The following is a 26,149-nucleotide window of genomic DNA, read 5'->3' as shown; positions in this document are numbered from 1 at the left end:
TTCGGGTTTGTGTAACGTTCGGATTTGGCATGCGAACATGACTTGTTACCACTATTCCTGTTGAAAAAAAAATTAATTAATTTATTTTAAAGTGATCATTAAAAAGTTATTGGCTTTGGATTAGTCACTTATTAATACAACTGTCTGCCCATTTGATTGACTTTACTTTTCACCTAAAGTGAGCACCCAAGGTTTATCCATTGATTCCTTTTTGATTTGGTTGGAAATTTGAGTGGGCTTAAGATCTTGTCTTAAATCTCAATCACATAATCTCACTAGTGGCTGGAGATATAAAGATGTTTATGATAGGTTATCCTAAAACTAAAAGATAAACACAAAGTAAATTGCCTATATTTTTTGTTATTTATGATAGGCAAACTAGATTTTAATAATCTCAACTAATTGTTTTCGTTTATTGTCATGGGTGGTCTCAAATTAAAAAAAAAAATTGGCTCTTAATGGTCCTCCATTAAAAAAACTTAACGGCGTTAAGTTTTTCCCGAATTTCAAACTGATTTTTAGGGCTTTTGATCAGAAGGAGGATACGATTCGATTGATGTAAAACGTAGCTCGAAATGATGCTCCAAATAGCTTAATTTTTGTTAATTTGAAGTTCAAACACCCAATTTGAACCACTAATCAAGTTGTTTGAAACATCGTTTCAAGCTACGTTTTACATCAATTGAATCGTATCCTCTTTCCAATCAAAAGCCCTAAAAAATCAGTCTAAACTTCGAAAAAAAACTTAATGCTGTTAAGTTTTTTTAACGGGGATCATCGAGAGCCAATTTTTTTTTTTTAATTTGGGACCACTAATGGCAAAAACATCAAGGTAGTTTTCTTTTTGTCATATTAGTAGGTATACAATGGTTAGTTTGCAATTTGAAAACATGTCATGGTGATACAATCATACAAAATCAGTTTGGATACACTAAGTTGTTTTAAATACATAGACAGTCCAACTCAAAGAAAAATAATCAAGTATAAGGTTTTAATAAGGTCTCACTTTAAATTGGCTTATCAAATTAGCCTCCAAGCTTGTGATGGCTAAAAAACCGGTTCCAAAACAGTAATCCAATTTCTCAACCGCCCCAATACCAAACCCTTCGGTCCCGCCCAGACCGGCGGTTCATATACCGGTTCACACTTCGGAGATTTAAACAGCTTTAAGACCCGACCCGTTCTGAAAAATAGGTTTTTTTTCCCCAAACTGGTTTATAACTCGACCAAATTAATTTGATAGGTTCAAACATGTTTCCTCCTAAACTGGTTTATAACCCGAACTGGATTGAGCCAAACGAGTTTTGACCAGTCATTGACTCCGGTTTATAACCCGAACCGGTTTGGGCCCGTTACACTCCCACTAGGTAAAGTATTTTGACAACTAAAACCAATTCGTACAAATATATAATAAGCATTTTATGTAATCTATATTTTAAAATATAAATTTTGGGTAAAAAAATAAACTTAACAAACTAGACCCTTAACTAATACAAAAGTTACGACTCAGTCCTTGAAATTTGACTATCATATTTCGTCCCACATCGTCAAGGGCCGATTATAGAAACATAAAACTCACAATTGTTCCGGTTTAGTCAAACTGGTAACAAATCGTTGTGTATGAATTGGATGTTGGGTGACTTATGCTTTATCAACGCTCGATATAAAACAAAATGTACAGAATACGGTAAGAAACGAAATGGAAACAAAATTCCCGCAAAAACTTATATAAATCAAACCACACAATCCGAAAGTAAATAGAGATATAAAAGAGTTGTTAATTTACTTGCTTCCAGAACCATTATTGTTTTTAAAATCAGCGACAGCTTGGTCAAAGGTGCTCCCGACATGCTGGCCTATCATCATTAGATCTTGACACGAGTCTTTGATTACTTCCTTTGCTGGATCACCTACAAAACCAAATCATATAACCGAGTAATATTCTGAATGCAGGTAACAATTGTAACTCGTTTATTTATTATGATTATGTTTATTCGAGTTATGGTTTTCTTTTAGGAAACAATATAACTTTATTCTATTTAATAAAAAAAATTAGATTATTATTACCATCCCAGTAGTTTTTCAAACATAAAACACTAGCTCTTTTTATAAAGAAAATTAAAAAAAAAAGTAATAAACAATATTAAGACACATGTATCAAAATATAATCATGAAGTAACTACAATTACATAATAATGTCTCTATTAAATAATACAATGACATATAAACTCCAACATATCGTAGATAAATTTCAATGAAAAAAAAAATTAAATAATTAACAGAATAAGAAAAGAGATTATGCAAAGGCATACCGGTTGTCTGGACTCTTATGTTGACCCGCTCCTCTGAAGGATGAGGAATGCTGTACCCGCAGACTGTAACTCTTGGACTGCAATGACATAATTACAATGTAAAACATCAAGAAGCAGTTAAGCTTTAAGTTTGGCATCAAAGCATATGAAATAGGTGAAAACTTGTGTTTTTGTGATGGGATGACACAGCTTAAAACGTAAACAAGACTGCCAAATATTAACCTAAATTATAAAATAAATAACTAAATGTAAAGAATTAGAAAGTTACCGACTCTTGGTTGAGAGTGAAACTTAGAGCGTTTGCGAGCGTATGATCCTCATTGGGCAAAGTAAATGTTGAATTCGATTGATCGTTATACGACCCGTGCTCCATTTTGGACTAAAAATCTGAAAACTGTATACCAAAATTTTTATTAAAGCGAAACAGCAACCGATAAAACTAATATTTGAATACATAATTAAAGCATTAAAATCACAAGCATCAGTAAACAAACTAAAAGGTCCAATCCAATAAGAAACACCAAAACTCAATGTTTTAATTAGGGATGGCAATGAAACCCAAACCCGATGGGAAAACCCGAAACCCGACATAAATGGGCCGGGTAACACCGACCCACACACACACACGCACTATATTCCAAATATATTATTTGTCAAAACTTGTTTATGTCAATTATTTGAGATATGTTACCTTTATGGTAACCATCTTTGTAATCGATTAGTTATATTTTGTCAAAACCCGGTAGAAACCCGACGGGTTTTAAGCCGAGTATACCCGACGGGGATTTTGTCAAAACCCGAAACCCGACGGGTAATTACGCTGTTAAAACCCGATGGGTTTGGGACGGACTTTTATAACCGGGTATGGGTTTGGGAATACCTAAACCCGACCCATTACCATCCCTAGTTTTAATGAGACCGTGCAGCAACATACACTTGAACTAGGATCAGATCGTGTCTACACTTTCTTGATAACAAACGCGCGTCCCCGATACGCCCCAGAGGTTGATGCTTGGTTCCGACCGGTGACTGCTTCTTGATTCAGCTTGGGGCAGTCTTTTCTAAAATGCTCCGTGCTACCACATTCATAGCAAGCACGGCGGTTTGCTGGTGCTGTGATTTGTTGGATAGGTTGTTGACGAATCGGTTGCGGTCTAGGTGGTTGCGGACGACGAGGTTGAGTTGCTTGGGTTGGTCGGTTGACAATTCCCATACTGACTCTACAACTAGGGCCATTATGCCCCGTTCTCCCACATTTCTGACAGATTAACGGCCTGCACTCACCCACATGATGAAAACTACATTTATCACATTTTGGCCATGGTCCCTTGTACCTATCTCGTTTCACCTCAGAACTGCTCATGACATAATTTTGTATTGTTGGGCGTGCACGTTTACTTGCTGGCCTTCCTTGTGACCCTGATCCATAATTGGTTCGCTTCATACTCGATGATTCCCCGGCCATTCTCAACACTCCACTTCTTACCAAGTCAAAAGTTACGACGCCAGCCTGAGTCACGGCATTCTCAAATGATGTATGGCCAACAGAGTTCACCAAACTCCTCACTTCTGGGGCTAAACCCCAGATATAACGTTCAACTCGTCTGTCCTCGGGAGTTACTAACCATGGTACTAGGCGAGCCAGTTCGTTGAAGCGATTGGTATACTCCAGATGATCCGCTCCTTTCATTTCTAAACTCCAGAGTTCATGTTCTAATCTTTGAATTTCGTTCTTTGGGCAGAAATGTTCTAGCATCAGTGTTTTAAGTTCAGCCCATGTCATACGATTAACCTATCTTGACCCTTTATCTACACCGTAGTGTTCCACCACATTAATGCGTGATCAGTAAATGTAGAGGCAACATACTTGACAATGCTTTCAGGTGGGCAATTGCTGATATTGAGGACAGATTCAGTTTTCTCCATCCACTTGATTAACCCGTTTGGCCCTTCAGTGCCCTTGAAATCAATCGGTTTACAGGCCATAAAGTTTTTGATCGAATATTCCCTTCGAGGGGGATTAGGGTTGTTATTGTTATTGTTTGGGTTCAGTGGGGGATTATTGTTGTTGACATTATTTGCATCAGGTGGGGGATTATTTGCATTGGTAGGGGCATTTGTATTAGGTGGGGGATTATTATTTGTAACTGTTTCAATGTTGGTTGGTGTAACATCCCGAAATTTCTAAAGTAATATTTAATATATTATTTTGTCGGGTGAAATAAACGAGTTAGTGGAACAATAATAATAATAGCAAAATATGAAGACTTAGTAGGATAGTTAGATGGGATTAGATAGGGACCAAAAGGAAATATGGGCTTTCAGTCCATGGGCTTAAGGGAGTATAAATACCCCCTTAAACCCCAATCATTTCCATTCCATCCATTTATCCATCCTAATCTCTACACACCCCAAAACACACAACCCGAACCAAGATCCAAAGGCGAGGACTCGAGCTCGTTGGTGCTAGATCGTCGTGACGAACCAAAGCAACAAGACCAGCTCGTGTTCGTAGTTCGACTCATTTACGGTACGTTTATATCGAGAACTTGTTCGTTTAGGTTTGGATTAGTATAGAAATGATAGATCTGTGTTTGTATGGTAAAAACGAATCCAACAAAGCTAAACTTACTGAAAATGGTTACAATTTGATGGGTTAATCGATTGATAAAAGAACCCGTAACCTATATGCCTAAATCGCACCCTTTAAACATCGATGTTAGGTCGATTTGATGGTTGGGGTTTGTAGGCGCTGGTCAGACGATTCCATGGATACCTAAATCGAGTTATTTGGTTAAGAAACGAAGACGATTAAGGACGAACAGTAGCTGCAGCCGACAACTTCGCCTGCAAGCTAAGTTCGCCTGATGAACTTCGCCTGCAAAGCTAAGTTCGCCTGATGACAACTTCGCCTAAAGCTAAGTTCGCCTAAGGTTTAACTTCGCATAAAGCTAAGTTCGCCTAAGGTTTAACTTCGCCTAAAGCTAAGTTCGCCTAAGGTTTAACTTCGCCTAAAGCTAAGTTCGCCTAAGGTTTAACTTCGCCTAAAGCTAAGTTCGCTTAGAAAATAAATTAAAAACCTAATGAAAAATGTGTTAAGACAGTTAATGGAAATAAAATTTTTCCAAGCTAACCTGGCAGCTCGACCCCAGCCAGGGGCTCTGCCCCTTGGACCCTGCTAGGGGCTGCCGCCCCTAGACCCCGCTGCCAGGGGCGCTGCCCCCGGACCCCCGTTCGTTGTGGGTCATATAAAGATAGAAATACAATATGAGTAGTGATAGTTAATTGATACGTATACTTGTTATACAGTCAGCCGTGCACAACTGAAGAAAGGGATTGCGATTAACGGTGAACGTAACCGTGTTCAGGTGAGTTTCTAGCCCCATTTATGTGTTATGTTTTCAGGGCTGTGTGCATACTCGATGTGAAGTGTGAATACACTTACCTTAAGTGGTAAGTGTATGCTATAGATGTTATACGAGGTAGCTATTATATAATACTTGTTGGTGCGTGAACGATCTTCGGATATTGCACGCATCGCCAAGGATAGTGATTGCCAAGTGGTTATTAGTGTGTATGAATGCTATGATGTGACTTGCTTATTATGTAAATGATATGAAGCATGTTGTAGACAAGTAGAGGTAGAGCGTGTTAGAAGTGGCAAGAGTGTAGTAAGAGTGTTAGTGGCACGACGATAGTACGTGGTAGGGTAAGCCTATACGTGACTACGTTATTAAAGCGGCAAAGTGGCAAAGTGGCATAACTTTATACGTTATTAAAGTGGCAAGGTGGCAAAACGTTATACGTTATTAAAGTGGCAAAGTGGCAAGGTGGTAGGTGTAAATAAGAGGCTAAGTGGTAAGGTAAGCAGGTTAGATAGTGGACTACGTGTCTGCGGATACGTATATGATGCATGTAGTGGTTGTATGATAAGTTGCTTGATTAACTAGAACTCACTCAGCGTAGCTGACTTTTAGTATGCACGCAGGTGATCAGACCAAAGAACTAGCATGAGGATGGCACATGGCATGGATTGAACGGCTGGCATCTTAAGATGGAAGAAAAGATGTTTTAAATATAATGATTTGTTTTATAGTATCAGAGAAGAAATTGAATGTTTTGTAACGAATGCTTCAAGTAAACGTTTCCGCGAAAGTTTTAATTAACTCTGATTGCAAGAACTGTGTTTATGAGTAAATCCGACGCTAAAGTAGGGCTACCGGTTTGGGGCCTTACAGTTGGGGGAGCATTATTGATTGGTTGTTGGTTTGTTTTCATATTTGCATTAACACCAGCAGTTACTTGTGTTACAATAAGTGGAATTACTGCCTGCATTTGCCGAGCAATCATCTCGGCTATTTCTGCCTCAGTCATGGGGGTTGCTTTCTTTGGGGCCATTCTATAATGATAAACAAATATAAGCCAATTAATACTAATTCCAGTTTACGGCACTGTGTAATAATAATCACAATAAATGTTGTACAGGTAAACCAGATAACATACTGACATTTCACAAATTGTTCCGTACATTGATATTAAAAGGTACATAGACTTAGCCTGATAAAGGCCAGTGCTTTTAATAATGTACAAAATTGTGCCCCATATTAACATAACATTGTAAGGCCCCGTTACCGGTAACCCTACTTTCGTGTTGGATTTACTCATAAACACAGTTCTAAATATCAGAGTTAATTTAAAACTTTACGCGGAATATAAAACTTTCATAAAACATTACATATCGATTCATAATCATGTCTTAAAACATTCCTCTTGTCTTTCAAAATCAAAACATAACTTATAAAACATATCAGATCTTCAGATGCCAGGCTTTAGTCTTCTGCCATGTGTCCTCCACTCAAGCCAGCTGTCTCAACCTACTCACCTGCGTGCATACTAAAAGTCAGCTACGCTGAGTGAGTTCTAGTTAATCATACAATACCATACAATACCTTATTACATACATACGTACTTAACCTCATAACTTTCTTTCATACACACATAAGTACTCATGCCTTCATTCTTACTTACATACTTTCTTTCTTACTTACATACTTTCTTTACATTCATAATCATACGTTTTAAAGAGCCTTTCGTCCTATAACCTCACAGATATTATAAGGGTCTGGTCCCTAACATCACAGATATTATAAGGGTCTGGTCCCTAACATCACAGATATTATAAGGGTCTGGTCCCTAACATCACAGATATTATAAGAGTCTGGTCCCTAACATCACAGATATTATAAGGGTCTGGTCCCTAACATCACAGATATTATTAGGGTCTGGTCCCTAACATCACAGATATTATTAGGGTCTGGTCCCTAACATCACAGATATTATTAGGGTCTGGTCCCTTGTTTTCGAATATTAGTAGGGTTCGATTCCCTCTTCGTTACCATACAACCATACATCATACCTCGAGTATTATTAGGGCTCGGTACCCTTTTCGTAACCATACAACCATACAACCGTCATTTCCTTCTTTTATTAACTCTATTACGTTCATACACATAAACATACATATCATACTTGCCATATTTATAACGTTACAACCTGACAGTACGTGCAATATCCGAAGATCGTTCACGTACCATCAAGCAATCGTTCATACATATCATACTTACCATATTTATAACGTTACAACCTGACAGTACGTGCAATATCCGAAGATCGTTCACGTACCATCAAGCAATCATTCATACATATCACATATATCACATATGGCATACACTTATCACTTAGGATAAATGTATTAACAACACATCAAGTATGCACACAGCCCCGAAAACATAACAAGGAATGGGGCTAGAAACTCACCTGGATCCTGTTACGCTCGCCGTTGATCGTAATTCCTTTCTTTAACTGGGCTCGGCTAACTGTATAATATTTACACATATCAATTAACTACTACTACTCGTTTTGTATTTCTATCTATATATGACCCACAACGAACGGGGGTCCGGGGGCAGCGCCCCTGGCAGCGGGGTTCTAGGGGCGGCAGCCCCTGGCGGGGTCCAAGGGGCAGAGCCCCTGGCTGGGGTTAAGCTGCCAGGTCAGCTTGGAAAAATTTTATTTTCGATAACTGCCTTAACACATTTTCCATTAGGTTTTTAATTTATTTTATAAACGAACTTCGCTTCAGGCGAAGTTAAACCTTAGGCGAACTTGGCTTCAGGCGAAGTTAAACCTTAGGCGAACTTGGCTTCAGGCGAAGTTATACCTTAGGCGAACTTGGCTTCAGGCGAAGTTAAACCTTAGGCGAACTTGGCTTCAGGCGAAGTTAAACCTTAGGCGAACTTGGCTTCAGGCGAAGTTAAACCTTAGGCGAACTTGGCTTCAGGCGAAGTTATACCTTAGGCGAACTTGGCCGTAGGCGAAGTTATCCTTAGGCGAAGTTACGCTTGAAGGCGAAGTTCATCAGGCGAACTTAATCTTGCAGGCGAAGTTATCGCGCTGCAGATCTGTTTGCCCATAAATCCTTCGTTTCTTAGCCAAATAACTCGATTTTGGTACCCACGGAATCGTATGATCGGCGCCTACAAATCCCAACCATCAAATCGGCCTAAAATCGACGTTTTAGGGGTCCGATTTGGGCAGTTTGGGTTTCGGGTCCGGTTAACCCATCCAATCCTAACCATTTACAGTAATAATAGCTTTGTTGGATTGTTCTTACCTTACCAACTCAGATCTATCAACAAAATCTCGGGTTTCGGCTTCGAATCTTGATCGGTGAGTATGTGTGTTTTGAGGAGTGTGTGGAGTGTGTGTGGAGTTTGGTGAGAAATGAGATATTTTGGGATTTTGGGGGTATTTATATCCCTGAAATCCCATTCTCATTTATCCTATCTCAATTAATCCAAGTCCATGACCCGCTCCTACTCGATATTAATAATTAAAACGCGAAATCACTAACATAACTTTCTTTATTCAACATTATAAATTTTAGGATGTTACAAACATACTACTATATATACATGGAGTATCAAAGATTACGTACACATATTTGTAATATTCCGCATCTATCCATACAGACGATAGGCTAGCCACAAACATAAAAACAACACTGTTATCATCCAGTAACAGTTCCACAGCCGAACTGTCACCCTATCCAAACACCAGTGGTGGTAGGTATCTGACTGCTGCAAGTTCAGTATTATCTGATGTAACGTCGATAAGTACTAGGTCACGTCCCTCCTCTCCTGATTAATGTTAGCTATGGCTATCGAGTGGTCTATCACACGGTCAGTCAGGACAGCCATCCAAGAGTTGTTTCCTGCGTTTGGGAGGTCAGGGCGAGGGGTAGGTATACTCAATGAACGGGAAGATGAAGTATCTGCCCTAGGGCGTGAAGGTCCTCCCCGGTCGTGGGTAGATCTGAATGGAATCGAGCTAGGGTCAATCGGGGTTACCCGAATACGAGCAGTCTGTCGGACTCGCCCAGTAGCTGAAGTCGTCGGCGACAGGTGAATGGGTGGAGTGGGTGATCGGGCTACTCTAGTAGGTGAATGATATTGACTGTTAACTTCGTTTTGATCCCTGCATGGTGACCTAGGTGGATAAACTATCGCATCTGTAGCCGGACAGATCAGGCACATTCCTGGGTAGCTCTCTACAGATAACTTCTTATTCCACCTCTTCCTCCTTCTCCTCTGGTTCCTCTTCTGGGTCCTCCTCTTCTGGATCCTCTTTAGATTCCTCCTCTGGATCCTCCTCAATAGAGATTACTCGTTATTCCTTGACATGACTCTGCACAAAGGTTAGTTATAAGAATAATATCTATTGCTATCGCTAACTATTGTCGAGGAGATTAATTAATTAAACCAAATTTAATATTAATTATATTAGAATATGCTATTAGTTTTATTAAAATTTTTAATTATTATTATTTAAATCAATATTGAATATAAATGAATATAATATTCATAGTAAAATTTACCTTCATCAACAGTATCGTACGTACACGTGTTCATACACCTTGTTCCAATTAAGCACGTATGAGTGTTACATATAAATATACTTTCACATTACCTTTTATACACATATGTTGCCACTTTTACCTAACCACACGTTCCGCGACTTCTCCCCGAATTCCCTCGTACAAGCAAGTCTGTTATTATGTTCCGGACCACAATAACTCACTTGCCCTACAAGTTCATCCCGACATCCATCAGTATATAATGTTAATTTATTATTTAAATATTTCCCAGAGTTAATCGAGCCTACGGTTATATTTTAGGTACCCTAAGGGATAACCTAATCCTTTATAACCAATGGCTCTGATACCAACTTCTGCCACACCCCGACTAGCATAATGCGGAAGTGTAAAACGGGAATGTAACAGACACCTCTGGTATCAACACATTGTTTATAAAGAAACATTACAAATTAATTTACAATATATTACATTTCTTTGTTCTATCATTGTTTTACAGTCTAGGTGATACAAACCAAATTAATTTGTTAACTATACGATCTTACTACTGGTATCCTTGCTTCTATTCACATAGCATCAACCACACACCTTGAGCAAGTAACAGATCACCAAATCATTCAGATTTAGGTATACCTGAAAAGCAGTTTAAAACGGGTCAATTACTAGAGTTGGTGAGTTTCACGAGTTTCAAGAAAACAGTAATGAGTATTCACAAGTCAACACTTGTAATCATGAAATAAGTATGTATGTATGTATGTATGTAAATGATGTAATTATGCTAAGCTACAGTGAAGCCTTGACTGTATGTGCTGCGTGCATCCATTTCCCACGCTCAATCAACCACTGTGGCCCCTTTCCGCCCACAACATGTCCCAAGTAGCTATGTCTAACACTACATAGCGTGTTGTATAATTATGGTCATGTGAAAACGGGGTAAAGTCTCAGCAATACATGCCGGCTCCGTTTGGGTTTGTCAAACCAATAGTACTATTCACAAGCCACCGAATCGAAGTTAATCACTGTGTTAGTGGGGACTTTCATGTGTTAGCACTTAGATAGTTCACATCAATACATGTTTCAGGTATGTATATGTAATCAAACATGCTTTTCACCCCAAAAGTTCGTAAAACTGTTTAAAGAGTGGGGTCATGAAACTCACGGTTTAGTAGATAATCAGTACTATATCAGCGCGTGGTTTGTTAGGTCTGCTATCAGTATTTCCTATAATCAATATTATAATAATATTAATATTTTCATATTATTATAATCTCAATACTAAACTGGGCTGTATAACTAATCTGGGTATAGCTGGAACGCCCAGAAAGTGGCAATAGGCTTAGGTTGTGATGTTGTTCAATGTCTAATACTTAAAACCGAACTTGGCTCAGATTCCCGTTTTCCCAGCTGGGCCAAGTTGTTCGTTTACGCGTTCAGAAAACAGTTATGGGAAAATAAGCTTATGTAAATGTATTGGTTAATAAAATGATTAAGTTATAAAGAAGGATCACATACTGGGGTCCCGGATTAGCCACGGGGCCCGTTTCCGTTTATCAGTTTGATTTGAGAAGAAACGCGCACAATCTACCCGGATTGTCCAGGTTTCTCATAGAAAAGTTCGTTTTCACTTAATTAGTCCAAAAATATGATTTTTAATCACTCTTGGTGTTTTGATATTCCCGCAGATTCGTTAATCGCGAACTTGCTGGTTTTTATAAAAACTGAATTTGTTTAATATTCAAATTAGCACAATTAATTAACCGTTAATCATTAAATTATTAAAATTTAAAAAATTATCAATTAAAATATGCAGATTTTTATAAAAATATTTCTGGAATTATTTACTGATTTATTAATTTATAAAAATTCATTTTATCAGCTATATTTTGCCTGAAAATCGTCCGTTTACCCCAAAAAATTTCCAAAAATTCCAAAAAAATTCCTGAATACTCAAATCATGTCCCAAATCGACCGGTATCAATTCCAGAATGTAAAAAGCTCGTGCGATATTCTTTTTGGCCCAAATTCGGCTATAAAAATTCACACGAACGCATATAAACAAAATACATTTAAACTTCTCCAAATGATCTCAAAATTTATATGTGATCAAAATACATAAAATATGAGTTTCCAGAAAAATTTCATAATTTTTGAAGTATTTTAGCTATTTTTCCCAAATAAACGTCCCAATTCGGTAATAAATTCGCCAAATATTTTCGGATGGTCGAAAAATTACCAAATTTGAACAGGGACTCATTGACATGGTCCCTGATGTCCCTGAAAAATTTAAAGTCCTGATAATATGCACATCACAACCTTAACCTAAATAGCCCGTAAGCAAGTGTTTCGGCATTACCTTTACGGGTTTGGCTCGTTTCCGACTTTCTAACCAAGTTTTCAGGTTCCTGTGCTTCTATGCAAGATAGATACAAGTCCAATATCACAAACCAAGCAGGTTTCATCAATATAACAGCCCTTTAACTTAGGGTTTCGGCTAGTGCACAAAAACGAACTTTTGAACCGTAAAAACGCCGTTTCAACCCTTTAATCCGTGTTTATGGCCAAAAAAGATCATGATTCTGATTTGAAACTAGGTTTAACATCAAAGTATGTTTTTGAATGATTTTTGAGAGTTTTACATGGTTAACTATGATTTTTAACAATCAAAACATGTTTATATGTTGTTAAACGAGTTTAAACGAATCAAAAATCGATTAATCATAAGGTTTTTACCTAGTTTTCTTGCTGGTTTTGGCTGTAGAAGAAGAGTTCCAGAAGTTGTGTTTGAAAATATGTGTAAAAATATCTCAAATCTAGTTTATATGTGAAAGGATAAAAAAGGGGGTGGGGTGGCGGCTGCGGCCGAAAGTCCATGGGCCCATTTTGGCCCAAGTTTCTTATTTCTCATGCCCAAATACGAAAAGCCCAGTCCAATTTTAGTTCGGGTTCGGTTTTTGGCACGAAAAACTTATCGGGTGCGTTAAACAGTGCGAAAACGAGTGTTTTTCGGCTAGTTTTGTGTAATTATAAAAACATACTATATGTTTGTAAAAATCAAAAATATTTTCACGGATCGCTTAAAACATTTCACATAAGTGTTTGGTAAGTCTTTTTCGGCTTAACGGATGATACAATGCTTGGTTTGTAACTATCTTTTGCGTTTAAATCTATAGCGGGTAGTTAAACGAGCATGTTTTCGTTTAACTTGTTTGCTATCAAACTAAGGCCATATTACTAATATTTTAGCTTGTATTAAGCGTATATCACTTATAGATGCCCTCCCGAGATATCTGGGTCATAACCCGACCTGTTCGATTAATCGTTCGTTTGTTACGCAAAAGGCGTTTATTTGCTTAATCGGTAAATACGTACTGAGGTGTACCTTGTTTTGGCTCAAATGTCACACTCTTCCACTACCAGCACTTCTATATCTTCTAGTAGAGCTTCAAAAAATTCTAAGTCATATTCCGAATCAAACTCACCTATTTCATCATACTCAGGCAACCCTTCTAACTCCAAATCCAAAACTCATCCTCCTCACACAACTTATTCTTAATCTCTTCCTCAACACCGAACATCAACTCAAGTGAATCTTCCAAATCCACTTCCTCCTCCATATCTTCTTCAACACCAAACATCAACTCAAGTGAATCTCCCAAATCCACTTCCTCCTCTATCTCTTTTTTCTTCACTAGTGACTTTTGATAAGCAGCCCACTCTTTTTCATTTATTTCATCATCAGAGTCACTCCAGTAATTAGGAATAGTAACTTGTGGAACTGGAGGTGGGACTTCATCGACCATTTTTGTCGCCGTTTCTTGCATGATCTCTTCGTCTGACTCGTCCACATATTCCAATGACTTCAATCTCTTTTCTTCTTCCTCTTCTTCGTCCAATCTTCTAGTAATGCTTTCTATTGTACGTTGGAGATCTGTAAGAACACTATGTTGATTTTTCAAGATGATATCATGCTCAACTAACTTCTGTTGGGAATCTGAGGCCAAACATTGAGCTAACATGTTCTCTAAATTCTTCATACCACTCTCAACAGGGTTGTGATTAGAATATTGATCATCGAATTGACCTTGATTATGCTGAGACTTCTGATACAGATCATCGTAATAATATGAAGGAGGCTCCTGCAAAAAATTTTGTTGCGGCTGCACAGGAGGGTTAGCATAATAATGTGCCAAGCACCCCACATATTAAGGACATATAAGCGTAAAATGGGGCCCACCACAAATCTCACACATATTTACGAAACTCAAAAGAAACAAAAGGCACGGACAATTAGACTCCTACGACTCAAAAATAAATACTAAATACAAAACAAACTACTTAGACTCATACGACTCAAAAACAAAACAAAATACAAAAAGCACGTATGTAGCAAGTAAGTCCAATCAAAACTAATAACGCAATTGACAAGAGTCCCCGGCAATGGCGCCAAAAACTTAATGTGCTAAAAGTAGTTATATAAAAACACGCTAATCTATACACTAAGTAATAAATTCTAGACTCTTAAACTTAACTAAACTACTAACTGGCAACCCAGGTGATGCCTCCACCGCATTATGCTCATCAAGCCCAAGTTGTTCTTGCACCATACTACAACACTAGCCCAGCTTACCAAGTGCAAACTTACCAACCCCCGATCCCTCAAGGCTTTGCACCTCACACTTATTCTCCTCGAGTTCCACAACTTATGGCTCTGCCAACTGTTACTGCTCAAGTCCCTGCTATCCAAGCCCCTCCGACTAATCAAGCTGCACCAACTCCTCAAGATTCGAATGGTCGTACCTTCATGATAAATGTGAATCAAGCCCAAAGTTCTAGTCATGTGGTGAATGGTACGTTCTCTATTAATAACCATTCTGCTTCTATGTTATTCGATATTGGTGCTGATAAGAGTTTTATCTCTTTAGACTTTGCCTATATCATTGATATACCTCGGGATAGGTTGTCTAAGCCTTTTACCGTAGAAGTAGCAGATGGGAACTCGATTACTATTGATTCGGTTATACGTGATTGTGTCATAGTTCTTAATAAGGTCAAGTTCCGCATAGATCTTATTCCGATGCAAATGGGTAGCTTCGATGTCATAGTTGGGATGGATTGGTTAACTCTTAATCATGTCGAGGTCGTTTGTTTTGATAAGTTTCTTCGTATACCTCTTAATGATGGTCGTATTCTTAAAGTATTTGGTAGTACGCCTACTTCTAAGCTTAATCTTATGTCTGCTTTCAAGCTCAACGTAAAAGAAGAAGATTCAAGATATTCCGATTGTTATTAATATTCATTTGGGTCAAATTATTCTATCCTTTTTTTCCTCTTTCTTTCTCTTTTATATAGATTAACTAAGGATATTCGCGGTTTGACCTAACCGGTTTTGAAAAGATATATGGGTTGATCCGACAACTATAGTTTTGGAGAAACTAAACATAACCAACTAAATTGATTGGCGACCAAGCCGTCCAAAACTATTCGGCTTTGGCTTGTTTCTTCATACGGAATCATACTGTTAGATTTTCAAATTTTAATAAAATGACGGGTTATACTTTTCTAAGCATTTAAGAATTTTCAGAGAAAAAAGTGAAAAATAAAAATTTAAGAGCACGAAATCGGTTAAATTGATAATCTATTATGTGTTATAATTTAAAATATAGATTAATATTCATAGAGAATAGTTGTTTTATTTTTTAAATTAATACACATATCGGTTTGTTTGGTTTAACCGGTTTTTTTTTCAAATCATAAACCGAATCGTGAAACCATATTGCCCCTAATCCGTTAATTTAAACTTATTTAACATCCATTGCTTAGAGCACTCACATTGTCGGGGGGGGGGGGGGGGACCTACGGTCCTTTGGGGCCACCCGCCCTCACAAAATAATTTTTATTTTTAATACTACATATACGTTAAAATCTCGATCGACACTAAACCCTCATGAAATTTTGATCGTCTCAAAGGAAAACAAAATTACAAATGTATCAGTTACATGCTTCATATGATAATTTTATTATGCATACTTTCTATACCATGGTGTAACTCGTCTACTATTGCCATTTGTGTACACCAGGTCGCATTGAATTATTGGGAAATTTTAAGATTAATTTAAATATTAATCTCGTTAATAGGGTTTCCTCGTTACCTAGGAAGCAACAACCAAGTCCAGAGCAACGAATATACTTACTTGTGATATGAGGTGAGTCTTTCATGATAAATCCCTTTTTATATGTTCCGTATTGACACAATACATATTTTCCACATAGCATGGTTTTCTTTTTGGCACATTTCGAAATAAAAGAGCGATCATAAATGTAGTTATTATTGACGTAAAATCTAAAACTGTTGCTTTCATGTGATTTGCCTTATAAGGATGTTAGGGATGTATGGAGATTGATGGAGAATAAAGCGGACAATGTAAGATTGTTACGTCATTGTTAAGGTGTTTATGAAGATCTACGGAGATGATGGAGATTGGAGAGTGTAGATAACTAATTTATTTATTTAACGTAAAACATAAATTCCAACCAATCGCAACACACATGGTCCCTCACTTTCTCTCTTTCCTTCGAGTTCTTGAAACTGAAATGGTTTTGTAGAATGGCCAACTCGATTTGATAGGGTTGCTTGGAGATCGGTACTAAGCATACCGAATGAGGTAGCCAAGGGTGCCCGGAATACCCTAAACGAGAACAAAATTTAACCCAAAAGAGAAAAAGAAAGGTTGATCTTTCAGCTAGCAGCGCACAAAATATCCGGTTCCAGACCCGACCCGGTACGGTTCCTACCCGTATCCGACCCGCTGGTAGGACCTGCTATTAGATTTCTCCTTGGAGCCGTATCCCGGAACCGACCCGGAACTGGCGGAACCGAAGCCAGAAATACCCGGTCAAAACCCGACCCTACCTGAAACCCGAAAAACCCGCTCAAATACCCGGAACCGGTTTCTACTTGACCCGTTTTTGACTTTTATTGACCATACCTGGAACCATTTCCTGCCTGGTTCCAGGTAAAAATCCCAATTTGTGCACCTCAACTTTCAGCCATGATGGATTTTGGGCTTCATAATTCACATATGATACAGTTTATCCAAAGTCCAAACATTAGGCTCATTGCAAATATTTCATGGCCTTGTGTGCGCCTCATAAAAAGTTCTATTATTTTAATTTGGGTTAGCGTTTCCGACGAATTGATGTCATTTAATTTTTTATAATATTTATATGGAACCGATATCCCTTGCTTAAGTAGACATAACGGTCAATGTGGGGCTAGCTCACTTGATAAAGGTTATTGCCTCTTATTGTGAGAGGTTAGGAGTTCTAACTCAGACAAGTCTGTATGTAGGAGTTTTGGAAGTATTACGAGTATTGTAACTTCGTCGCTAAAAAAAGAGTGAAAGTAGCGATTCTCTTTTCTTGTTTACCGACTAGTGTGTATCCCGGCAACTATGAATGCTGGAACCAAAATGTAAGGCACAGGTTATTCCCACACCATATATGTTATTTGGACACCATGTGCCCCTATACGAGATGCAAAAATTTGTCATTTTGTGTCGGATGATGTCAGGTGATGTTTCCTTGTATCGTATAGCCTCTATGCGAGCCGTATAGAGCTATTTGACTAGTATAGTACCTATTTGACTCGTATAGCCTGTTTTTTTAATTACTAAAAATACAAAATATTGGAAATAGCAGCCGAGTTAGTTATAAAATAAAAACATGTAATTTAAAAGTACATGTTTTGCTTCATCCAAATTAAACAACCTACGAACAATATGAGCGCTTCGGGGTACCGGCTTTATTTCGTACATCTCTACGCTGGTACTCCGAAACACTCCGGTTGCTTGTAGGTTGTTTAATTCGTATGTCGCAAATAACATCTCGGTTGTTATTTATTATATTTTGTATTTTTTTAAGCAAGTAAAAAAATAAAAAATCTGTTTATACGAGTCGTATAGGGGCTATACGACCCGTATAGACTGCATCATCATGTTCCCTCCTTACATTTGTTAGTCAAGTGATGCCTATATGTCAGAAAGTGAACCAAATTATTCTTATTGAACAAAACATTTAGAACCTAATGATTAATACAAGAACATTAAAAAAAACATGAAGATGAAAAGTATAGGGATGAACCCTAGAACAACAAGAAGATTAAAGACTACATTGTTACTTTTTTGTGTTATTCTAAGACTCCAACAACTTCCTCCGATGAAAAGTATAGCATGAGCAGGATCGTTTATATTTAGAAGGATAGAGCCGTTAGAGGCAAACCAGGAGACTTGAACAAAATAGAGAGAAACCAGTTGTACGTGCCAGCAGGAACACAACTAGGGTCTTAAGGAAGAACACAACAAAACATTTAGAACCTAATGATTAAACAAGAACCAGTTCTGCTTTCTTATATTAATAATGTTTTTTTTGTCTAGCAGAGTGCGTTGGATTGATCGATTGTCTTCTTTCGTTTCTGTGTCGGTAAGTGTTTGGAATGCTTTCTTCTGTATTGTTGCTCTTTGTTTCAACATGTAGGTTTGTATTAAGAAACATGTTTCCTTTCGTTAGTGATGGGTATGTTACGGTTTGCTAAAGGCTTACTTTTGTACTCGGTTACCAGAGCAGATTCATATCAAACACAACTTAACTTCTTGAACGTATACAGAAAATGGTGGACGAGATAATTGTATGCAATGATGGCAACAATGAGAAAATTGCTGAACTCGCTGAGAAGGTACTTACTATTCGTCATCCACAAATGGAGCTAAAATTGACAATTGTTCGCAAGTTATGAAGCACAAGAACTTGAGAAACTAGAGTAGGCCTGCCTATGCAAAATAACATTATCGTGTAAGACATTATGGGATTTGGTGGTAAATAAATTATGTTTCATGTCGTCATGTCGCTTAGCAGCGCGGGGGTCCTACCAACTAGTTGAGTCTATAAATTGACAAACAGGAATCAATAAAAAGATACAACACTACTAGTTCTCTATGATAAAAAAAATATGGAACCACATGTCCACTTGATCTTCTTAATAAGTTGATTCAACAACTGTTTCTTGACTACAACAGCACCACCATCTTCAACCATTTGTTCTATGTGATTGGCATGGTAGGATTAAAATGGCACGGAGATGGCGTGTGTTTTGCCAATTGTTATGTATTTTGTCAAATGTTTTGAGTTGATATCAAGAACACAAAACAAATAAAGGAATTCACACATCTCAAGAAAATTCGTTTTATTATAATTAGGAAAGTAACTCAAAACTAAATTACAGTAACTCTATGTGACCAAACCCTTAACAGGCAACCACCCCTCTTAGACAATCGGGCTCCGCCCCTCACCAGTCTCACTTGGACATTATCGAGTCGGGCTTTCATTTTGTTACATTCATATGTTAATTTAGGTTTATGTTGTTATTCAACTAGCCCAAATCATGATTTCTTGTCCAAAAAGGGTATACAAATTGCAACTGGATTTATTCATTAGAATAAGAAAAATCAATCTTTATTACAATCTGAAAAGAAGGTGAGTGTTAATAATTAACAAAAGCTCAGAACAAATATACAGTTGCAGAAGAGCAGCAAGTAACTCACAAAAATTTAAAAAAAAAAACTTTCCAATCACAAAATCAAACCTTCTTTCACAAGTTGTTCCAAGAACAACGCGACTTCGCTCATCGACGGTCTCTCACACGGATTCTCCCTAACCGTCACCTCCGCCATGTCAGCCAGCTTGAGCAACGGGACCACTACCCGTGGCAGCACCACACCCCGGTCAATAATCGCAGCCGCCCTCCCTTGTTTAATCAATGGCACAGCCCATTCAACGATGTTTTTGGGCGAGCAGTCCCGGTCAATCGCTTTCCTCCCACTAAGTAGTTCTAGTAACACAACACCAAAATTGTAAACATCATCTCTCATGTCTAATATCACATCACCATCATTTCTCAAAAGCCCAAAATCTGATATTCTAGCACACCAGTCAGCATCTAGTAATATATTTGAACTCTTTACGTCACGGTGCGCGATCGGTGGGTTGTTTTCAGTGTGGAGAAACTCTAGCCCCTTTGCAGCCTGCATCGCGATTCTTAATCGCAAATGCCAGTTTAACGGCGATAACCCGCCGTGTAAATGATCATGAAGTGTCCCATGAGGCATTAACTCATAAACCAACAATCTTTCGCCCATTTCCGCACAATATCCCAATAAATTCACCACATTAGTGTGCCTAACACTGCACAGAATCTCAAGCTCCATTTCAAACTCTCTACTATTCGTGTGAATAATCGTCGCCGCGTTCGCACGTTTGACCGCCATGTGGCGCCCGTCCGCCAACACGGCTTTGTAAACAAACCCGTAACTCCCTCGACCCAGCTCGTTAAACTCTTTGAACCCGTTTGTCGCGTCCTTAAGTTCCGAGAGACGGAACACTTGCGCTAGCCCGGGACATGGAGCAACCGATACCGCAGACGGTATAACATCCGGTGCGTCGGTTTCTTTCTCCCCGGGCTTACCGATACAAGACGAAAACTGCTTCTTTTGTTTACCTTTCGACGGGAAGAAACGAAGCGAAAGGCATAATAATATTAAGATCAACAAGAACCCGAGAACCGATGATCCGATTATGATTATCAGTCTATGCAACTGACTCAACCTGTGATCCTGATGACTGTGAGAAGATTTCATATTGCAGATGTCCCAACAAGAACTATTTTGACAAAGCGAGCACGCGGTGCATACTCGATCCGCATTCTCAGTACACGAGCTCGATGGGAAGAACCCGGCCGAGCAATTAAACCCGCAAGGGGAACAAATGCTCAGATCTTTCCTAACACACAAACTAGTCAAATCGGGCTCGTGCAGCAGACTCGCATTAAACGCAAACTCCCCCGGGCCACAAGATCCCGGGGTGCATAAACCCGGGCTGCATAGCTGCAATGGTGGATCTATATCATTCAATGATGAATCATTAGCCACCCAACAATCCAGAACCAAATCATCTTCTCTTATCCCACACATGATCGAATCCGATGACGCAATCGCTAAAAACCCCGAATCTTTCGGGATTGAAGACGAATTAACCCGCCCCCAACACTCGATCCCATGATCATCTCTTCTAATCCCACAAAAATGTTGGTCACCTGTAGCCAAAGCCACAAATGATGTCCCATCACGAGGACTTAAATAACCCGAACCCGAAAAACCCAAACCAGTATCAGTACCAGTATCCGAACCCCCCCAACACTTAAACTCACCCGAAGACTCCAAAACCCCGCAAACCGAGTTTTTACCCGATGCAAGAGCAAGAAACCGATCCGATGAATTCGAAACAAGACCGGATAAGCCCGAAGCATTCGGGCCCCAACATTTAATACCACCAGCACCTTCAAAGGTCCCACAACTAAACCCATCACCAGACACAACTTTTTTAAACATAACCGAGCTAGTTTCTTGATTATAATACAACCCGCTTTGTTTCGAAATTAACCCGCTTGGTGACGACAGAATATCCCAGCAATCAACCAAACCCGAATCGGCATCCGAATAATAAGACCCTCTAACAGCACAAACATGGTCTTTACCCGAAGCAATATACGAATAAGAAGTGGTTTGAAACACTTGTGGGACAAGATTTGAAGTATCACTATCACCATATGAGTTCCAACAAGACACATAAGAGGTGTTGACTAGTATCCCACACATGAACTCATAGCCTCCATTGAGTGCAGCCATTGGAGGCACATCAATGGCAAAAACCGAGGAACTCGAACTACCGGAGCAGTTCGAGTAGTTCGAGTTACTCGGGTTTTTGCCCCAGCAAATGACTTCTTGCTTGCCACTTGCGTCAATGGCACAGAAGAAGTCATTGCGGCCGAATACGGCGGATATTGGGCCCATGGATCCGAACCCATGTGTGAAGGTGAATGATGATATGAACAAAAGAAGAGAGAGTGTGTTATGGGTATTCATGGGGTTTTGGGATGAGAGAATGGTTCATGGAGGTTATGGGAAGAAGAAGAAGAAGATGATGATTGTGATGGTGATGGTGATGCAGGATGGAACATGGGTGTTGGCATGTTGTGTGAGTTATAAATATACAAGGTAAAAGGTTTAAGAGTTGCACAAGTAGAAGGTTGTTACTGCTTTGAGATGGTGAGATGAGATGCAATGAACTCATGGCTACTTGCTAGTTGAGTAGTGGCTACTAGTCTGCTGTTGTCATGTGCAAAGCTTCTTATTTATTTATTTACTTTTTTTTTTTGTTTTAAGGCTTAGGTTTTAATGTAAATCCACCAAGTGGGACCCAAACGTAAAAAAGGTTGAAGTACGCACTACGCACAATATCGAAACATCGAAACATAGATAAAGTAACGTTATAAACTAATTTTTTTTCTTAAGAAAATGAGGGTATCTTTAACTCTTTAATGCTCCAAGACCCGAGCATTACGATGGGACAGTAAAACCATAAACATAAAAGGTTGAAGCACGCACAATATCGAAATTCGAAATATAGATATGGATATAAAGTAATGTTATAAATTTTTTTTTAAGAAAATGAGGGTACCTTTAATGCTCCAAGGTAATTGCATAAGATCGTACTCAGTATATCCCACCAATAGCAATGCTATGGTAGGGTCTGAGGAGGGTAAGATGTAGACAGCCTTACCTCTATCCCATAGGGATAAAGAGGCTGCTTCCGGTAATTGCATAAGATGGTTTTTTAAATTAAAAATTTGTATTTATTGAGTTTCATCATTTTTATTTTGTAAGGTTTTTGATTCTTAGGGGAAAACCTTTTAAAGTTTTAGTTGGATGTCAAGTTTAGGCAAAATGACTATGATATATTTTTAAGGGATCATTTATGTAATTAACTCAAATATTTAAAACGATTCGTAACCGGGTCAAAAACATCATCCTTTTTGTGACCCACAGGAAATCCCTTTCTCTCATTTAACGATGGCCTCTCTATCTCCTTCATGTTTTTTTAAGCGAATTGTAGACAACATGGGCCATCGTTTTTAAATTAAGAAGCAATATAATTTACACCTGGATAAATTGGAATTTAGGAGAGAAAAGTTAAGGCATAGTTTGGCGTTTAGCCGCAGTTGTAGACAAATGAAGGTAATGAGACAACTATGTGGAGATAGGTTGATGTTTTTATATGTTGTTTTAAAGCCGTTCAAAAATATGTCACGTCTTTAAAAACCCTATACCCATACTGACCCGATGGGATGCATGGAAATGAATTAGATGGAGGAGATGCATGTAAATGAATTAGATGGAAAAACTACCAAATAACATGCGGGGGAATGAGGAAGACGGGTCAAATATTGTACAGGGACATTTAATTTGAAAGTGACTAAAATACCCTTACATGTTAGGCATGCGAGAGAATTCGCAGTTAAATATTAATGATCGTCGGTGTTAATACCCAATGATCTTACAAAACTTGAAAATTGCTAGCCTGTTCAAGTTATAAGATCTTTTAATTTATGTCATATTATATCACATCAACTTTTAAATATTATTGCTTTCTATATGCAAAGCGGTAAGTTTTATTTATGGGAAAATTCCTAAAATAGGTATTTATGAAAAGAAAATTCTAATTTTAGGTATGATTTTCAAAAACTTTTCAAAATAGGTATTATAAACTAGTCGTGACGAATATATTGTTTTAGTACACGAGTAGTTTCTGGATCAATCAAAACATGACGCGTGGCAATAAACTAACTGCGGCAAGTAACTTCGCTAACCATCTACTCGTCACGACTAAAGTAGTTGCATGCATCGTAAACAACAACCACGAATACTGCATACATGTTTAAGTCGTGACGAGTAGATTAAAACTTTTCGAGACACGAACACGAGTAATTTACCAAACTAACCATAACGAGTTGTTTTGTTATCAAATTCATCGAACCGGTTAGTTTACAAAAAACTAACTGGACCGGTTACTTTGAAATCTCAAATACTAACTGGCTCATAGCTTTCTAGTCTAAACTAGTCGTTACAATATTGTTTAGACTAGAAACAAAGTATTCGTATTGTAAAGTTGCGAGTATATTCTAGAACAAAGTATTTGTATCGTATATGTTTACGAAAGAACTACTCGTATTGGGAACGTTTAAGGAAGAACTACTCATACATAGTATTTGAGATTTCAAAGTAACCGGTCCAGTTAGTTTTTTATAAAACTAACCGGTTCGATGAATTTGGTAACAAAACAACTCGTTGTGGTTAGTTTAGTAAATTACCCGTGTCTCGAAAAGTTTTAATCTACTCATCACGACTTAAACATGTATGCAGTACTCGTGGTTGTTGTTTTTTACGATGCATGCAACTACTTTAATCGTGACGAGTAGATGGTTAGCGAAGTTACTCGTCGCGGTTAGTTTATTGCCACACGTCATGTTTTGATTGGATCCAGAAACTACTCGTGTACTAAAACAATCTACTTGCCACGACTAATTTATAATACCTACTTTGAGAATTGTTTGAAAATCATACCTAAAGCTAGAATTTTCTTTTCATAAATACATATTTTGGGAATTTTCTCTTTATTTATGCGTATACTTATTGATACATTAATTTTTAGTTAATTCACATTCCTAACAAGCTTAGTACAATTGTCTGTTCAAACATAGCCATATAAGAAGTTAAAGAAGTTCGAAGAAAGACAAGAATCAAACAAATTTTTAGTGGGAGAACAAAAAATTTATCTTTTCTCCTCTCTAATTAAATTCTTTTTTTTAGAGTTCAAAGGCAATGTTGTTAGGTTCACCTGAAGGTGTTTTGAAGCCACTACCCGCATGTATTAACCCCCCCCCCCCCCCAACCCAAAAAAATAGAAAAATATGTTCTTTTAGTCTTTTCAACAAATCAATACGCCCCAGCAAAACCACTTTTGATAAAACTCATGTTGTTTCTTGAAAACTCTCCTTGAATATAAATCTTTGAGTATTCATAGATGATTTTGTTATTCTCAATAAGACGGCTTGCTAACAGATCACTTATTTCAAAGCGTGCCCCACTCATTTTTGCTCGCAACAATCCAATTTGTTCTCCATGTTAAAAACATTGGACATTTCATCTTTTGAAACCTACACTTTTGATGTTATTTAACGTACAATAATTTCTATATGCCTATTATGTATGTGAACCCCCAACATCGATAAACCTTTTTGGCCGTATTAACCAAAGAGATACGACTTTGCACTATAGTTAGCTCAACACCAATACAGAATGACCAAGGAATTCCAAAAATTCTTGTTATACATTTATTTCAGCCCCCAATCCTCTTTTCGAGATTCATCGATATTGAATCAATCGAACGTACTTCAAACACCTGTTCCACTTTTGGAAGACCTTGCGTTATGTCACCAGATACTGATTTGTCATATATAAATTTAACTAATGTATCTCCTTCGTAAAGGATTTCCCTATAATGCCCATGAACAGTTGCTTCGGAGTAGCCAAATAAGGCTTAGCTAATCGTATTACCACATTTCAATTTGAAGAATTAGAACATGTCCTGATTTTAAATTCCATAATTTATATATGCGACATCGTAAGTTATATATTCTTTACATGGTTTGACATTTGGTTAATTAACTTTTTGTTGAACAACCAACCGACATCCATTGGTAAAAGGTCACATCACTCGCGATCGCAGACAATGCCGGTGATCCTTCCCACCACCAATTCTTGAAAAATTCAACGCCTGAATACCTATTATGATAAGACCTCTACCTTGTATACGAGATTTTATCATGAATAAAACTCGAATATACGAAGTCACCGTAATACCGCTAGTCTCCTTACCCTTGTTATTTCAAATAAAAATACATATATATTTAATGAATATGTAATGATTTGAGAGATAATGGATGATTAAATAATGT

General features: G+C 37.9%; 2 protein-coding genes across 2 annotated transcripts; both read right to left on the bottom strand.

Moving 5' to 3' along the window:
• Positions 1-1,682: 1,682 nt before the first annotated feature.
• Positions 1,683-2,706, bottom strand: LOC143626793 (uncharacterized). Its single transcript, XM_077096761.1, has 3 exons — positions 2,585-2,706; positions 2,313-2,389; positions 1,683-1,910 (listed from the first exon to the last, which is right to left on the bottom strand). The coding sequence occupies exons 1-3, from the start codon at positions 2,683-2,685 to the stop codon at positions 1,783-1,785; spliced, it is 306 nt and encodes a 101-aa protein (XP_076952876.1). The 5' UTR covers positions 2,686-2,706; the 3' UTR covers positions 1,683-1,782.
• Positions 2,707-19,780: 17,074 nt separating this feature from the next.
• LOC143626791 (serine/threonine-protein kinase-like protein CCR1) lies at positions 19,781-22,217 on the bottom strand. Its single transcript, XM_077096760.1, has one exon. It carries the CDS (start codon positions 22,215-22,217, stop codon positions 19,869-19,871), a length of 2,349 nt encoding a protein of 782 aa, XP_076952875.1. The 3' UTR covers positions 19,781-19,868.
• Between the last annotated feature and the right edge of the window lie 3,932 nt (positions 22,218-26,149).

Source organism: Bidens hawaiensis, unplaced genomic scaffold (genome assembly GCF_021521415.1).
Source record: "Bidens hawaiensis isolate Kalapana, Puna unplaced genomic scaffold, B.hawaiensis_p1.1 tig00004525_1, whole genome shotgun sequence".
Lineage (NCBI taxonomy): Eukaryota > Viridiplantae > Streptophyta > Magnoliopsida > Asterales > Asteraceae > Bidens > Bidens hawaiensis.
Note: the sequence above shows the minus strand (reverse complement) of the source record. Positions and strands in the feature narration are given on the sequence as shown.

Excerpts from the sequence above, each read along its gene's own strand:
- LOC143626793 (XM_077096761.1), bottom strand. The coding sequence starts at position 2,685 with ATGGAGCACGGGTCGTATAACGATCAATCGAATTCAACATTTACTTTG. Across the intron at positions 2,390-2,584 it reads AGTTTCACTCTCAACCAAGA|TCCAAGAGTTACAGTCTGCG; the intron begins GTCGGTAACTTT and ends ATGTCATTGCAG. Across the intron at positions 1,911-2,312 it reads CATAAGAGTCCAGACAACCG|GTGATCCAGCAAAGGAAGTA; the intron begins GTATGCCTTTGC and ends TTGGTTTTGTAG.
- LOC143626791 (XM_077096760.1), bottom strand. The coding sequence starts at position 22,217 with ATGAATACCCATAACACACTCTCTCTTCTTTTGTTCATATCATCATTC.